Source organism: Amphiura filiformis, chromosome 12, assembly GCF_039555335.1.
Source record: "Amphiura filiformis chromosome 12, Afil_fr2py, whole genome shotgun sequence".
Taxonomy (NCBI): Eukaryota; Metazoa; Echinodermata; class Ophiuroidea; order Amphilepidida; family Amphiuridae; genus Amphiura; species Amphiura filiformis.
The window spans coordinates 23,350,663-23,368,745 of NC_092639.1; the positions used below are offsets into that span (position 1 = coordinate 23,350,663).

The 18,083-nt window shown below is 34.8% G+C and overlaps 1 protein-coding gene across 1 annotated transcript in view; it reads left to right on the forward strand.

Annotated features, from left to right (window-relative positions):
• The window catches only part of LOC140165955 (uncharacterized), a 351,538-nt gene that overhangs the window by 309,483 nt on the left and 23,972 nt on the right, over positions 1–18,083 (forward strand). Inside the window, 3 exon segments of the mRNA XM_072189295.1 lie at positions 11,391–11,502; positions 12,030–12,214; positions 15,393–15,461. Of these exon segments, the coding sequence (XP_072045396.1) occupies positions 11,391–11,502; positions 12,030–12,214; positions 15,393–15,461 (366 nt within the window).

Sequence of the window (18,083 nt, forward strand, 5' to 3'; positions counted from 1 at the left end):
TTTGTGATGGATATTTTCATTATTTCAAAATGAATCAGCTGTGTATCTTTGCACATGTACCACCCTCCCCTATCTTAGAAAATATCTGGTCTTGTTGAATGCTGGCTTCAGATTTAAAAAAAAAAGTATTCATGGTACCTGCAATGTATCAATAGAACATGCTAGATGGCATTTTGATAATCCATGAGGCAGCTGTAGACTCCCATCCACTTTTATGGCACTATATGACAGTGACATCCACCAAAATGTTGCAAGCTGCTACTTTTTTGTGTAGTTTTGTTAGAATTTGTTATTAGTTTTTTGATGTCATTATAGACTAAAATATTATCTTGCAGTCATGATGAAGTAGTACATGTTCATTTCAAGTGAAGGACTTGGATATTTAAAGATTATCTTGCAGTCATGGTAAATAGTTCATTTCAAGTGAAGGAATTGGATATTTAAACGTGTTGATGATTGACAAACTGCATGATTGCCGGTTTTACCTGTGTTACAAATCTTTAATGTTTACTGAATCAGGTAACACATGTTGAGGTGAAAGAAATATTGAGATGGGGAAACAAGTACGAGATCTCAAATTACCACTATGTAAATGGGAAAATTAGTTTTAAAGCATCTTTTCAAAAAACATAATCAAGATTTGTTTTTGACCCAATTAAATTTAGGCTAAATTATTCAGTTGTATTGTGTTCTGTGGTTCTGTTCATATGTGTGATTTGGAGTGTATGAAATATTTAAAAAAATAGTTTGAAATAATTATTCCTCTCTTCCTTTTCAAATTCAATGAAATCAAGTTATACCATTCTTCTTAATGAATATTCACAAATTGCATTCAAAATGATTGAATGATTTGCAAGGAAAAAAAGGCTTGTTGAAAGCAATTAGAGACAGTCACAGGAAGAAAACTATTCAAAATGAAGGGAAAGGAAACAAATAGCTGAAAGCATCTGAAAGACATAAATATGTGCAACAATATATGATTAATGTGTACACCATTGATTTGTGTACAACATTGAATTAAAAATGTGTGCACCACCTGCCTGGATATTTTCTCTATGAAACATACTTCCGACATTATGCAATTATGAGTATTAAGAAATACTACTGAGTGGTTTGTATGTCTAGAGTCTTGAGACAAGATTAGAATATTCTTAGCACATATGTCAAATTCATGTTAACTTTGTGAAGTGATATATATCTGAAGACATTAGTCTCCTTTTTGATTTTGATTTGATATGTAATACGGTAAGGTGAAACTACGTTAAACCATTAACCTAGTTAGCTTAGGGAACATGATTTAAAAATGTGTATAAATGGTTGATGGATTAGGTTTTTAATTTCTTCAGAAAGGGTTAGTTATAACCCTAACCCTATAAAATCTTACAAAGCAAAATAACTGTGCATGCATGCATGCATCCCACATGATGCCATGATGCAATAATTGCCCTAAGTAATATATACACGCTTTAGTTGGCCAGGCCAGGAAAGAACTGTGGCTACAGGTTGGTGATCTTATGCTTGGCACAAGGGGTCTAAGGTTCAATCTTGGGGTGCCAGGTAACTTCTTTGTTCATCTTCATTCCTTCTTTCCTTTCCGATAGCCAAAAACTTTTAACTACCTTTAGCATTGGGGTTAATGTAAGAGTTAGATACAAAGACTTTATTCATATTGTCCTGCCAATTAAATTGAAATTTAAACAAAATTTTTAAAATCAACCTGTCCTTTCTAAGAATAGAAATAAATTAAGACAAGTCACCATTTTTAACAAATGACTGGTATTAAAAAGTCACAGACCATATAAGATTAAAACCTAGGAGGAGCTTTTGATCTCTAGATTGATGCTCTACCCAACAAGCCACCTATGGGAAGACACTGATATTATCTAGTGTTTCAGTTTAATTTGTAGCTACCTCATTTAGTTTAATGCTCATCTACTAGCTTCTACTTCTCATTCATAAAAGCAGGTTTGGAGAGAGTTAAAACTTCCAAAATCCATAGTGGCATTTAAAATGGAGACAACATTTAAATTAAGCCAAAGCAGACAATCAAAGTAAAAAAATCCAAGTATGTGGCCTACATTTCATAAGTATGCTTGAATAGTAAGCTTGCACTGAAACGGTTCCATTTCAGTGTCATTGCATTTAGTCTTTTCATTGAGAATTTCATGCCAAATTTGCGCGTTCACATGCTCTGAATTACCGGTGCTCAAATTTGCGTGACACACATTGTAATCATTATTTATTAGGCCCATTCATAATATTTATTCTGCCTGCTTTGTGTGTCCGTTTGAAAGTGAAGGTTACAGGTGAATGATAAAGAAGAAATATTTAAACCATCCTGTTGTCAGGTGGTTGTCTTTAACAGAAATGCATGATATATTGAATACATTAATTGTATAGGCCATGTGGCACCAACCTGGCAATCTCATACACTTCACCACAGTTCAGATACATTTGCTTACCAGTAAATTGGCACACTATCATTTATATGGAGGAACGGAGCAGGATAGGTACTTGAAATAAAAATCCCTTTAAAAGGGAATACCCAGGCCGTACGGAGGTCACATGACTGCACAACCCCCGGACTGCCCCACCTTAGCTCCACATAGCTGCAAAGAGGTAGGCAGTGTATGCAGTAAGCCTATATAAAACACAGGTCTTCTGATCAGTCAAGAAGGTGGTGATTCAACCAAAGAACTAGTACTCCACTAAGTATATGAACTACCTGTATGCTACTAGCCATACTGGTACTACATGTTGCCCTCTGACTGCAGTCAGAGAACATCAGTCCCCATTATGCCAATATGTTTGTATGTATATGAATGCATGTGGTGTTACTATGCTATAGAACATTTGGCTCAGAGGTCACAGCTAGGATATCAATTTAAAGTAAATGATTTGGTACATGAAGATCAATCAAAACTAATTATGAACTTGTGACGGCCAGATTTAGTGACCTTCTCTGTCAAACATTGCACAGATTCTCATGTTGAGTATCTGTGATTTTTGTGAGTGAGAATGTTTCACTGGCAAATGCTTAATCAATACTTAATTATTTTGATAAAAGTAGGCCTATATCAAACAGTCTAAGTGGAATAACTTGCATGATGGGAGCAGGAGGATTTTTTACAATTAATTTAGTGTCCGATTATAATAGGTTCCTTCTAATGGTTCCTTCTAATTCAGTCTGTGATGAGAACAACAATGCAATTCAAATCATAGATGTTTAAGAAGTGTGACCTCAGACCAGCCAGCCAGCTAGCCAAGTTCATGAATTAGTGGCCATGGCCACTCACCGGTCAACTTTCATATTGCCACATCATCCCTATATGCCAAAAAATAACTTCATAGGCTACAGAACAGCTGTAGGAATAATTGTCATGGGGACTTGAATGAGGTTAATATTCCACCCATTCCCTGGGTAAAGTCAAGCTCTACTGAATATAGTTTTATGAATTTTGTCATGGGGAGTGAGGTTAGTTTTTTAGTAGCCTGCAGATCCATTAGATACTCTGCATTATCCTGTAAAATAATTTTAATGAGGACGGCAAATGCATTTGGCTACTTCGTTTCAAAGTAGCCAATTTGGGTTCAAAGGACAAGGTCTAAACTGAATGTAATATCACCCAGGGCTGAAGCCTGGGTGAAAAAAGTGTAGGGCAATGCACCCAAGCTTTATATAGTGTATCCCAAACAAAAACAGACATTCACTTAATTGATGATAAATCATTACACAAACAAAACAGATTTTTTTAAAGATTAATGAATTGCTGGAGGTGTTAGCAGGACAATCATATTTGTAATGCACAATTAGTCAAACAATATCCCAAATATGTGACAGAAATGATGATTTGAAAGAAATTAAACCTCAGCTCAGTTGGATCAATTTCACAGATTTGAAGGTAGTTGACAATATACATCAATTATCGTAATCAGTTTGTACCCTCTGGACATTGGTACATTTATATTGCCTATCTGATATACTAGGTGTTATAACCAACACTTTTCTATGGTGGTTATTTGTAGTTCCAGTTGGGACAAATAATGGATAATATAACGCAATGCAAGGTGAGCAGTTGCAGCACCAGGAATTTTTTTTTTGGGGGGGGGGCAAAATCAACCAATTTTGCACATTATTATGTTTTGATGAATCCAAGTGTGTGAAAATAATAATGATAAAATTGGATTCTTTACTCCTAATATTTATTGGCCGAGCTATGGGTTTTAGAATATTGGACGAGACATATTAAAATATTGGACTCAACTACGTCTCGTCTAATATTTTAAAACTCACAGCTCAACCAATAAATATGGGCTCAATCGATCCAATTTTATATCAAAATTGTTTGGGTATGGAATCAGTGCATTTGTTTGGGCATGGAAAGTGTGCTCGGACGATATTGCAATTGCATCATATGCAATACTGTAGTATTTTATAATATTTTCTGAGGGTAGGTTTGCAATACTGTAGTATTTTATAATATTTTCTGAGGGTAGGTTTATTAGCAATGTGACCTTATTGTCCAGAGATTAGAAAATGTAAATGTATGTGAGTAATGCAAATATGTAAGGAAGTAAAATGTCTCCCATCGATCTGCCTTTTACATCATTGTGAATAATGAAGCATCTTATATAATGCAATTTATAGGTCTGTCATAGTATAGTATAGTATAGTATATAGTATAGTATACAAATATTAACTGTCTATGAGTGTGATGGTCGAAATATAATCACGAGGTGAAAGATGGATTGTTCTATTCCACGAGCCGGAACGGTGAGTTGAATGGAACAATACATCTTTCACCGAGTGATTATATTTTGACCATTACACAAATTTAAGACAGTTAATATTTGTTTTATATCACTCATGCATAAATTCTATTACTAAAATACTATTTAAGGTAGGAAATACATTTTTTCATCAACATAACACCATGTTTTGTCGTGATATACTTCATATTTTGGGGTCCACCCCATAACTAAATCGGCGAGTCCAAGAGTCAGCGCACGGCTTGGCGCAGGCGCACTACGGCAGAGTACATGATGGTAAAGACTATCACACGGAGAGGGTGATAGTAAAAATGATAAATGGTAATCAACCAATGAACTGTCTAGAATTTATGTATGAGTGATATAATATATTTTATTCACACACAAATCGTGGCCCTCAGGCCAAATTACAAGTGGTTTACAATATTAAAAACAATTAAACATTAAAAAATACAGTATCAATATTAACAAGGAAAAATACAGCAACTGCTGTTGATAGAAAATAAAATATTGCACTTATTCAAGACATCATTCAAAAACATTATAAATACACACCATTAAAAGGCTAAAATTGCCTCAATATTTCCATATTTAAAAAGTCAGAGTATGCAAAACAGTTCAGGGCATTTAGGTATTCAATAAATTGATAAAGTATGGAATAGCGCTGTTTTTGAAACGATCGGTCCTTGCATAAAGTTGAGAGATTTGATTTGCATTGCGAAGGACCCTGCCATGACTCTCCAGTCTGGTAGGAGGGATGAGATCTTTTGTTCGAATAGAAGAAGAAAGTCCTGTCATGTCTGTCAAGTGAAAAGATGCTGTCCCATACAATGTTTAAAGTCTATTAATTTGGCTAACTGAACACCACTGCCATATATATGATTTAGTTCCCCAATTGCATATAATATCACTTATAACAGAAGACAATTCATTGAAAGTCTTCAAAAATAGATCACAAAAATTGTCAGCCTATGGGTATGCTTTTGAATCTATTTAGAAGCCTGAAAACATCAGAGTCAAGCAACAGATTCCACCATTTTTATCCAAAAGCTTTTTTTTCTCAGTTTTTTATTGAACATGCTTCTGTCATTCAGAATATGTGAATGTGAATTCCAAGATGTTTTTGAACCAAATCTGCCTTGATGAACAATTCATAGTTCTATGCTGTCTACCAAAGATAGCGATTTCTATTGGCATGTCTCTCTGGCCTCAAGGAACTTTACAGTGGAATAGTCTAATTACAAAAGGCTGTATTATAGGCTACATGTGCTAATTTTATACATTCCTTTGTCTTGGTTGAGACTAGGTTATAAACTTAACATGAAGAAGGATGTAATATTAAAATGAGCACACTTTCTCTAATGCTTATAAATTGTTCGTATGATACCTCTAATGGATAAGCCTTTGGGTGTCAATATTATCCCCTTTTGACGCCTTTATCAAACTAAGTCTAACCAATCTGTGCTTGCAAATTATACTTTGTGTACATGACTTCACTGACATTCTATGTGTGATATTGTTCATATGCCGTCATCGTATGCCAATTCACAAGCTTTATCAGGTAAAGTAAAATGAGAAAATCAGAGCAATTTTGATGACTTACTTGAATATGCCTAGGATGTATTTCTGAACATGTCAGTCACTTATTGAGAAACTTGGCAAATTTCACTCATAAAACAGGTACAGCTTTTCCTTTTAATGAGAATTCTTGTCAATGTAAAGCGTGGGGAATAGGAAAATAGTACGGAGTGTCTGTAGAGTGTGTTATATAGTGACGTGGAAAGTTTAAGTTATTTTCTGATATAGGAAATAGAGGTTGTCTTAAATTCCAACTTCATGCTATGTTGTCTTCATAGAGTATGGAATAAGATGTACATAAAATGTTCTACTTTATCTTATACTTTGACCCATAATACATTACCTATATACAGGGCGAGTCAAAAAAAGTGCAACAGAGAAAAGAATCCATTTTTATTTAAGAACCGATTTGAACCTTTTAGGTTTTAAAACATTTTATGAATGATATATCCATTAGTGATCTTGTGTGAAAAACCCAAGGAATGAGCATTTACCGTTTTGTTTTTATAACACATTTTATAGCTATACCCAATTTTAATGTTGGTCCAAGAAGCATCTAAAATTTGAATGTCAGCCCACTCTGTGTATGTTAGATTTGGAACAACTGCTATTTTCTTAACCTCATTGGCATTAAAATAAAATGGAATACCCAAATTGTTATTGTCCTTGGTCTTGTTTAAGGAAAAGAAACATTATTTGTTGTTATTTTCATTTTACCTTTACTTTACAGATGTTTATTCTCTATCAAAACATACACATTTGTATGCCGGATTTTTTCAAATGTCGAAATGAAATGCGTGCAAATTGAAGTGGGGTGAATTATAAAATATCCAGTAAGTTGGACACATTGGGATTTAAAAAACTGGAATTGGAGTCGAGTGAGGTATGAAGGACTTAAAGTAATGTTAGAAAGTTTGTTTAAACAGAAACAAAATATTAAAATAACGCAAAAATCAACCTTATTTAAGTTAAAGTCAGTTTCAGAGCTGGTGCCTTTATCGTGCATTGTGTGCTCTCATTCAAAACACATGGTACATCGTGGACAAATGATGAAATTGGGTATCGTAGCAAAAGGACTCATAAAAATTAAACGGTAGATGTGATTGACTTCATTTTTTCACAACAGGTGACTATTGAGTGTGGCATTTATAAAAACTTTCAATAATTGGAAAGTTCAACGTGGTTCTTACATAAATATCGATTCTTTGCTCTATTGCACTTTTTTTGACTCACCCTGTATTATCATCATATCATATATTATAGATTTTCTGAAGCAACAAGTGATAACCCTACAGTGTATTCACTTATTTGTGTATAATCCATACACATTGTATCATGGACAGATTCAAAGCCTTGAATTAAAGATAATGTTGCACTTTCTACTTTTAGGTGTTATGGGTATTAACAATCAATACATTCTTCATGCAATTTCTTGTTTGACATTGTCCCCAATCTGCTATATTCCCTGATTTTTAGTTTACTAAATTTGGTAAACTTCAAAATATTCTGTAGGGTATCATCACATTTCACAGGGTGGATAAAAAGGACTTTACTCGTAATTTAGTATGACTTTTCTTGTAGATAAGGTGCAAACTTAATCGAAGTTAAAGTTTATAAGCTTGACCACTCACATAGGGACTAGCGTACTCATCACTTATTTAAAATTAAATTAAATCTATTGTCTTGTTTGAACATCCTCATTTGGAGAGTGGATTGTATCACTACTAATAAATCAAATGAAAGAATTTGCCACCAATTATTAATAAAAATTCCCTTTAAAGGGAAAGCCAGCTTCAATGCAGAAGATGCCTTGTAATTAGTTTGGGTGGTGGCATTTTAGGATCACTCTTTTTATGATCCATCATGTTTCATGACAGTCCACCAAACCATCAATGATGAGAACATGCACACAGAAACAGCAAACCAAACAACTCCTATAACTTCCTGTCAATTAATTACTCCAAATTGTTCTGTCTTTTTGTCTTTTCTGCCTTTTAGGCTACCCTTAGCTCATTATTAATATAAAGAAATGCAGTTTTTAGTTAATTGGCTAAAAACTGCCATCCTACTTGCCTTATACATCATGCACATTAATTTTATATTAATTCGCAATTTATACTTAATATAGCACATTATAAAATGTATAAAGACTGATATTGTTCAATTATAATAGGCCTACATGTATATATAAATTATACCCATATCAAAAATAGGCCCTGAAATTGCATCAATTTTTCCCGTTGAAAAGACAAAACTGATGTTTAAGATATAAATTATTTCATAAATGACATTTTGAGTCATTTTTATCCATAAAACGATACAGATTATAAGATATTTTTACTTTGACTTTTACGTCCATAAAGGTTTTAATCATGTTTAATATCAATACACTCACATCTCATGCTGTGCTGATCTCCAGGAGGTCTGCGAATGTAAATCTAAGAACGCCTGATAACAAGGATTCTATAATTTTCTTTTCGTTGATATGCTGTGGAAACTATTATAGGCCTGGCATGAACTTTTAATGTCATATTTCCTTCAAACCATAACTTTTGAAATTCTCACTGTTTTCATTCGTTGAAGCGGCAAAACATACTTTCTTTTTCTTACAAATCCAATAACAGGTCTATTATATATTTTCACCATAAAAAGTTCCATAAAGTAATTCAAACCAATGCTAGTACCCGTAATCTCTTTAGCAAACAAAGACGATCTCCGAATTAGATCATAGCCAGCTAACGCTGGCGAAAAAACATGTAGTTTGCTTGGCTTCTCAATGCCTCAAAATGTTTTTTCACACCTTCTCTGAAACTTCAATGGAACTTCAAATCATGAACTTATAAATTAATACAGAAACCAAAAAAGAGAGAAACCGAAAACAATGTCATGCAGAACCAAGAACTTGCAAAGGCTAAACTGCCTTGTGAAATCTCCATACCTAATCATTACAAATCCACTGAATAACACTTGTGATGTGATGAAGAGGACCAATGTACCATAACTACTTTCAAGGAGCCATGAGAGACTCGGCTCACTCCGATACATTGATCAGCTGAAGAGAGGTGAACAATTCAGAAAATATAACCCCAGATAAATTTGTAATTCTACTAAGTCCAAATCAAATGTATAATTTCCATATAGATAGTAGCATAGGCAGCTGTGTGTTTCATGGCTGCTGCCTTGTTTATTATTTTAGGATGCGTTGCAATAACGATCTTATGTCAATGTGTGGATATAGGAATATCGATGCTGAGTATGTATTAAAACTAATATAAGCAGTGCTGAAGTAATAACATTGTTAATTTGATTTTTTTTTGGTAAAGATGGATTAAGACATTCACATTTTATCTTCCTACTCTTTCTGACACTCACTGTGACACTGGGCCAACAAGTGGGGTTCTCTAGTCTATACACAGGGTCCAAATGCCCACCCACATGAGTTATTTGTGATTATTTTCCTCCTGAATTCTCCCTGAAGGAAAAGACTGTTCAACCACATATGACACAGTGTAATCTTATAATGAGAACAAAGATGCCTGCTATATCTCATTTAGAACATTGGGGTGCAAATGTATCAAAAATCAAACTTTGAAATAGATGTTGTTAACAAATGGTTAAAAGAGACACACAAGTTGATGAATGAGGCCAAATTGCAGGAGGCAGCTATTGTAATACCATTATCCTGTATAACTGTTATGTAAAAATGATGGGTTACCTCAGAGGAAGAGGTAAATCAATCAGTATACATCATCAAACAAACGGTATATCATTAAAACAAAATGCGTCAATTTGAAGGTGTTAACATGAAATACAAATCGGATCTCGGAACAAGTCATCAAATTTCAGTAGCTATCTGGCTTTGGATTTAGTGTTCGGGTATGTTTCAGTATTATTAACCCTCTCTTGACAAAGGGGAACTCACAATTTGACAATATTTTTATAAAATGATGTCTGAATTTACATAATCAAGGCTGCAAATATGTGAATGAATATGAACAGTGTATTCATATTATAGGCCTGAACAGGTATTCAGAATTCAGGGTCAAAATTTTTCTCCCTAGATTTTGTACAGCAAAGCCACAGTAAAATGTGTATTGGTGTGCGTATGTAGAGCGTATTATAGATTGTGTCTTCTGTGTCAGAATTGATTCCCTCTTGTGTACTATTCATGTATCACAAGTATGTGCCATAGGCTGGCATGCTCAATAACATTACTTATCAACGCGCCTGATGGCTAGTCAATGTGCAATATTGACTTTGGTTTCTTTCGTCGGGATCTAGAGAAGGGGAGGAGGAGGAGGTGCATGCTGACCCAATATTTTGACAGTTCTGTGTGATGTTGGTGAGAGCTTGTGGGATGTGCATAGGAGTAGGGTGTGTGTGCATAGGTTGTAGGACCTACAATATTAAACTCTGTATGTATGTACAATATTTTTCAAGGATCCTGTACAAGAGGTACCAAGAGTCCGTATTGCAAGATTTAATTGCAAGTATATGGGATTTGTGATAATAAGCACAGGCAAACTTAAATTGATCTGCATGTGATTAAAGGGGACCTCAAAGCAGGTTTAAAGATTTAGACTTGAAACAAACAGTTTTGGTTTTGTCAATTAAGTGTTACACAGATGCAATGCAAAAGTGGAGCTTAGACAGTTGAATAGAGTACACCATGATATTTAACCAAATCAATGAATTATATGGGCAAGTACATACTTGTCTAGTGTTCCAACAATGTGAAAATAGGAAGCAATTTCATTGGAAGTTACACCCTTTAGCACAAGAAGTCTGATAATCAAAGCAATTAAACTCACAAACCTAGACCCCCACTATAAATTGTACTTTAGGAGATAGAGTAAATCAGTGCACTCACATCAGAATTAGATCTGACCTAATAATGCCAAAGTCAACATTCATTTGCAAATTGACGAGGAGCAACATTACTAGTTAACATCAGTGTGATATGCGGAGAGTAATTGCAATTTGGTCACATTTGATCAATTCGGGAGTAGAAGTTTTAATGTTGATGTTTTTATTTCTTTCAGCAACGTCACCCCATGCGCCCTATAATGTAACCGTAGTAACACATATTACCTCAGTGCATGTATCCTGGCAACCAGCATATAACGGGGGATTCTCGCAAACGTACACCATCAAGTAAGTGTTGTATCTTCAACAACAAAGACTTTTCTTTAATAAATTTAAATAAGGAACCCGACCCTATAAGATGTAGTGATTTAAACTGAAGAGCATGCAAGTTGGACTGACTCTGAAACAGATTTCATGAAGATTAACAGAGTATTGAAGTATCAGATTTAGGAGTCTTGAATCTTCAAACTTTGAGATGTGTAGTGCACATAATCAGTCTGGCAGTTCCAGGCACAAAGTAGAATATTGTAATAAAAGGCTTATTTTACATTTATGTTCATTTTTTACGTCCAAATTATACCAATAAATATGCCAAAGTGCCTGCCTGACATCCGCCTACCATCCCTTGGTTAACCCCGCACTAGATAAGTTTCAAGATTTTGTGAGTTTTGAATCCTATATACAACAAAAGTTACCAAGTTAAGTTTTACTCAATGTTTCAAATCATTACGATAAGTATATTTGGCCTGCCTGATATAAGCATGTTAACTCAAATTGTCTAATATTTGTTATGGATAATGTCATTGATTTTATAGATACCGTCCTCGTGACCGTGGTCGTGATGAGAGTGGTTGGACAAGCATGGGGAACATCCCCGAAGAAGTCACTCAAATGCTACTATATAACCTAGAAGCTAGTACTACCTACGAATTCACCGTCATCGCAACAAATCAACTTGGAGATAGCATGGCAAGCGATGTGAAGCTCGCTACCACAAGAGGTGGGTTTTGTGAAACTGTAATCTGTTTGATGAGAAAACAAAACGTGCATGATGACTAGTAATTCATTTTCACAAGAATGGGCTGATGATGACATATTAATAACACCCCTGAATGTATTGCTGCTATTTATATACGATTATTAACACATAACATGCTGCAAGGGGTGTGCTAAGATAAATCAAACCACTGGGCATGTAACACCACTCAACACTCTATGTCAGCATGTAAAACATTGCTGACACAACATTGCTTGATTTGAGCGATGTTAAAATTGTGCTGATTTGTTAAGTCTGAAAAGGTCTCAATGAAGCAGTTGTTGAGAAATATATGGACTGAGTTGATTTTAATGTTAAAATGATGATCATATATGCAGTGAAAGCATTTTAATAGGATTTGGATTATTAATGTAAACATTCAGATAGACGGATGTAGCATGATTTCAATGTGACTTAACATTGCTTACCATCTAGGAAGAAATTCCTGATGGCAAATTCACGACTGATGTGTAATGTGTAATTTTATGTTTGCTCATTGACACACACAACAAACACAAAATATTGCCCGCAGGTTGCGGAAACATAGAGCATATCATTTGTGAATTAGTCTTCTGAACATGAAACTAAGGCATGAAATCGGGGCTAAAATAATAAATTTGCTTGATAAGATATGTTTATGGAACAGATGTGTCATCACACCCTACAAGTGCATGAGGAACACATGCAATTATCATAACATGTGCAGTTCTTTAAACATATAAAATATGCAACTTTTGAAAACAATTTAGTCAAATTTTAGATTGGAATTTGATTTACAGATGAATTCAACCAGGTACCTACAGGTGGTAAGAGAAATATTTAGTTTACATCTGCATCTTTTCCATTTATGTCTGGTTGTAAGGCCAGTACTCTTACATCTTTATAATAGCTGCAAGTATCATTGCTAATTAATAAGGCTAATTAGCAGCAATTAATGGCTGTTAGGGTTAGAGTGAGTGCAACTAACTAAATAGGTTATTTGAAAGTGACCCTTAATCATCATGACTGAAGAAATTGTATAGATTGTACAATGCTACCAAATTCTGTCCATTTTGGCAATATGATTTTAATAAGTTTGATTAGTCTAGCATTGACTTTTGCTGTTTACCTACTTTTGTAAATGAGGACAATTATTCCAAATTAATCCGTTTTGGATGAAACAAGGTAATTGCTACCATTGGGTCCATTTTTGTCTCGCCTGATAAGGCAGGAGACTATATAGTCACTTTTCCGTATGTATGTGTGTAGGGGTGTAGGGGTGTGTGTGTGTGTATGTGACAAATTTGGTTAAAGTTTTGGTTAAAGTTTGCCTTCCGCCTATTTTCTCGGAGACTATGAGTCGCACGTTCCTCAAACTTGGTGGGTGGGTGCATCTTGACCCGAGACAGAACCGGTTTGTATTGGTTAGTGCGTCATGTAGGGGTCATCTGAGGTCAAATTAGTAAAAACTGTCGTATGGGCATGAAACTTGGTTGGTACAGTCAACATTTAAAGCCAAATTTTTGGAAGGTCATTTCAAGGTCACCAGGGGTCATCTGAGGTCAAATTAGTAAAACTGTCGTATGGGCATGAAACTTGGTTGGTACAGTCAACATTTAAAGCCAAATTTTGGAAGGTCATTTCAAGGTCACCAGGGGTCATCTGAGGTCAAATTAGTAAAAACTGTCATATGGGCATGAAACTTGGTGGGTACAGTCAACATTTAAAGCCAAATTTTTGGAAGGTCATTTCAAGGTCACCAGGGGTCATCTGAGGTCAAATTAGTAAAAACTGTCATATGGGCATGAAACTTGGTGGGTACAGTCAACATTTAAAGCCAAATTTTTGGAAGGTCATTTCAAGGTCACCAGGGTCATCTGAGGTCAAATTAGTAAAAACTGTTGTACGGGCATGAAACTTGGTGGGTACAGTCAACATTTAAAGCCAAATTTTTGGAAGGTCATTTCAAGGTCATCTGAGGTCAAATTAGTAAAAACTGTTGTGCGGGCATGAAACTTGGTGGGTACAGTCAACATTTAAAGCCACATTTTTGGAAGGTCATTTCAAGGTCACTAGGGGGCATCTGAGGTCAAATAAAGTAAAAACTGTTGTACGGGCATGAAACTTGGTGGGTACAGTCAACATTTAAAGCCCAATTTTTGGAAGGTCATTTCGAGGTCACTAAGGGTCATCGAAGGTCAAATGAGTAAAAACTGTTGCCTGGGCATGAAACTTGGTGGGTACAGTCAACATTTAAAGCCCAATTTTTGGAAGTTCATTTCGAGGTCACCAGGGTCATCTGAGGTCACATTAGTAAAAACTGTTGGTCGGGCATGAATCTTGGTGGGTACAGTCAACATTTAAGCCAAATTTTTGGAAGGTCATTTCGAGGTCACCAGGGGTCATCTGAGGTCAAATTAGTAAAAACTGTTGTATGGGCATGAAACTTGGTGGGTACAGTCAACATTTAAAGCCAAATTTTGGAAGGTCATTTCAGGGTCACCAGGGTCATCTGAGTTCAAATTAGTAAAACCTGTTGCATGGGCATGAAACTTACTGGGTACGGTCACCATCAGCCAGATAATCGTGCCCAGCCAATAACCACCAAATTCATTTACCTCTACCAAAAATAATCCGAAAGCAGGCGAGACTAAATGGTTCGAGAACCGCCTTGTTTAAATATTTATTTGTTTTTATATTCGTATGACCATATGAAACATAATTTAGAAAACAAAGCTCATTGAAACAAGTGCAACCATGCCTATAATAGATTCATTTGTTCTTGAAATATTATTTTTGAGGAAAATACAACTACAAAGCATCAACAGTTTTCCCATGATTGATCACCTAGGAGAGGGTGGTGGGCTTTCACTCGACTCTTTTACAAATGTAAAATATGATAAATACACATAATGGGATGTATAGGAACTCCATAACTTTTCTCAGTCCACCTTAAAGTTTAACTATATCTTCATGCTTCTAGCTTTCTGCAGTAGTACAAACTCAAGAGCTTTAGACTAGCAAAGGTCCAGAGTGCAATTTTCATTCAGAGCTTAAGCATTATTTCGCTCAGATTTTTTATTGACGAGTTAATCAACTTAATAGTTTTATACATGTACTAAGTAGCTGTTTTGTTATCTTCTTATATGTCTGGTCTGTGCAGACCCGTATGACTTTGTGTCACCCCCACCTACTGATGAAACAGGGAGAACTTTATTCCCACCATACTTGGGTTAGTATGGCCTATTCACATCATTTTGTGTCTTGCCTAGATATGTAGTTAGAGACAAATAGTTCCATCTCTTGCATGCCTTTGTGTGTTGACATGCAAAAACATTGTCCACACTGATAACTTCAATATTTGTTCTAACTTCAACACATTTTCATTCTTTCCTGGGTCAGTATTGTTTCATTCACTCGATTGATTGTTTGATTGATTGATTGATTGATTGATTGAACATTTTTTGTGGTGACATTGATCATTTGCATGTCTTTATTATTTTAAGTTATTCAGATATCATTATCTGTTTGCATAAAAGGTAGTAAGGGATCTGATATCAACGTTTGTATAGTATTTTTGTGGGACATGAGTGCACATCAGACATATCGAATTGCATTCTGAATACGAGGAATTTATCATTATCAGTAAATATCATTAGATTAATAAATTTTACTTTGCGGACTGTTAGATATCAAACATATCAGTTTTTAATAATTTGCCATAAAATTTGTATTATATCGCAAAGGACATTTTTTGTATCTCTGATGTGCTCTCAGGCCCCACAAAAAAAATTCTGTGCAAAGGTGGGTGACCGACCCCTTAAATGATAAGAATGCTTTTTGTTAAACCACACAATCTGAACACACAGAAATATTTCCATTATTTAGTTATGCATCATTAACATAAAAACTAACTGCATGAAACTTGATATTACCAAATGAGATATAATGGAGGGTTTTTGTGTGATAACATTTTAATTGATGGAAAGTGGAAACATCTAAATTATTATATTTGCATGTTTGGTTGTTTGCTTGCTTGCTTGCTGATTTGCTTGCTAGTAGTAGTATATTATGTAAATATTGTAAGTATTCTGTTATTTAAACCCCGTTCCAATCAACTGCAAGAGGCACAGAGTAACTTTGACTTAGCAAACAAGCGAAAAGATGGCCCTTGTGCAGAGTGCATAGCAGTACTGAAAAAAGGAGAACAAAGTTTTCATGTTGTTACAGTTGTCAGTAGTTGCACAGCAAAGTCCATGGAAAACAATGCATGATCATCCTAACATATAACATGTACTCAAGTTACCATGTTGATTTCCAGCATTGATTCATACCTGTAACATGTTATGACTTTGACTACTCATAAATCTGGATCTGTATCTGTTGTAAATATAGCTGTCTGACTTGGCTATAGATATACTCTGTCTGACTTAATGTGTAAAGAATTTGCTAGCATGGATTAGACTAGCAGTGTCACATATTGCTACATGAGACATAACACAATCAATCCATACTTAAGACCTGCTAGTGTCTATGAAAACTTGCATTAAGGGACTGAGCAATATTTTCTAACCCGTCTTTTTAATTTAAGAATTAAGAACTTTATCTTCCTTCCTTTGTATTTAAAGCTCATGCACTCCCTTCTTTCACCGTTATCTCCTTCAGTGTATGTTAAAGAAAAAGTATGTTTCCCTAAATTCCCACGTGGTTGTGAATGTTAATTGGCATATACCATGTATACTGTAGGCTTAATGTGAAAGTATAAGACAGTAGCATGACACATTTATATAGCTTGATTCATTACATTTTGTCCCCCCTATCATTGATATGTCTAGCAGACAAGTAAACAGTCTATGTAGTCTCATGCTATCATTCTTAATTTCACCATCAAATTATTGTATCAAATTTGATTGATGATCGTAAATTAATAGTGTGATTTTTATCAAATTTGATTGAATAGAAAGTGATGTACATAGGCAATTTAGAACAGCTTCAGTGACTGATATCATCTAATAATACATCGCAGGTTGTTGTGTACTGCAGACAAATCACTTTTGTCATGTATAAACAACAATGTAGCTAAAATGTTCAGTTTCTTTCCCACTTATTCCTTTGTACATGATAACAAAGAAACTTTTCATATTTTTCAAAGAAACTTTTTCATATATTCATTTAACCCCTTCAATTATGTGTCTCTTTAGCCCTAAATTATGGATGTCCAAATTCTACCCTGCCATGAACCCTGCCTTTGTAGCAAAATATACTTCTTGTGCTTGTGACCAGAATGATACCGAGAAGTATATTGCTGTAATATCCCAAAGTAATGAAGTAAAATGGAAATTGGAAAGGTGTACAATCCATGATCACAATTTAGCATTTTACTCCCAGAGTACACTAATGCAATATTTAGTCCACACCAAATAGTCATGCAGTAAACTCTTTTCATGCCCATTCATCTGTGTAGAAACAGCCTTTAGCAAAGAACAACAAAGAGCAAGCCTCAAAATCTGTAAAGCAGTATACAGACGTTTTATTGTATGTACAATATTGTATGTACAATATGTACGTTATTTAATCTATTGCCATTCTATTTCCAGTACTGTTTAAGTTCTAACGAATGTTTGATGACGTAAAATCGATAATATATTTCTGCTAGATATTGTATGTAACATATTATCGAATTTACATCATCAAACATTCGTTAGAACTTAAACATTACTGAAATAGAATAACAATAGATTAAATAACGCATATATTGTACATACATACAATATTGTACGTCTATAATACTCGGAGTCTGAAGCGCTTTAGAGCTATAGATCATAAATTGTCTCATTTGCATAACAAGGAACAC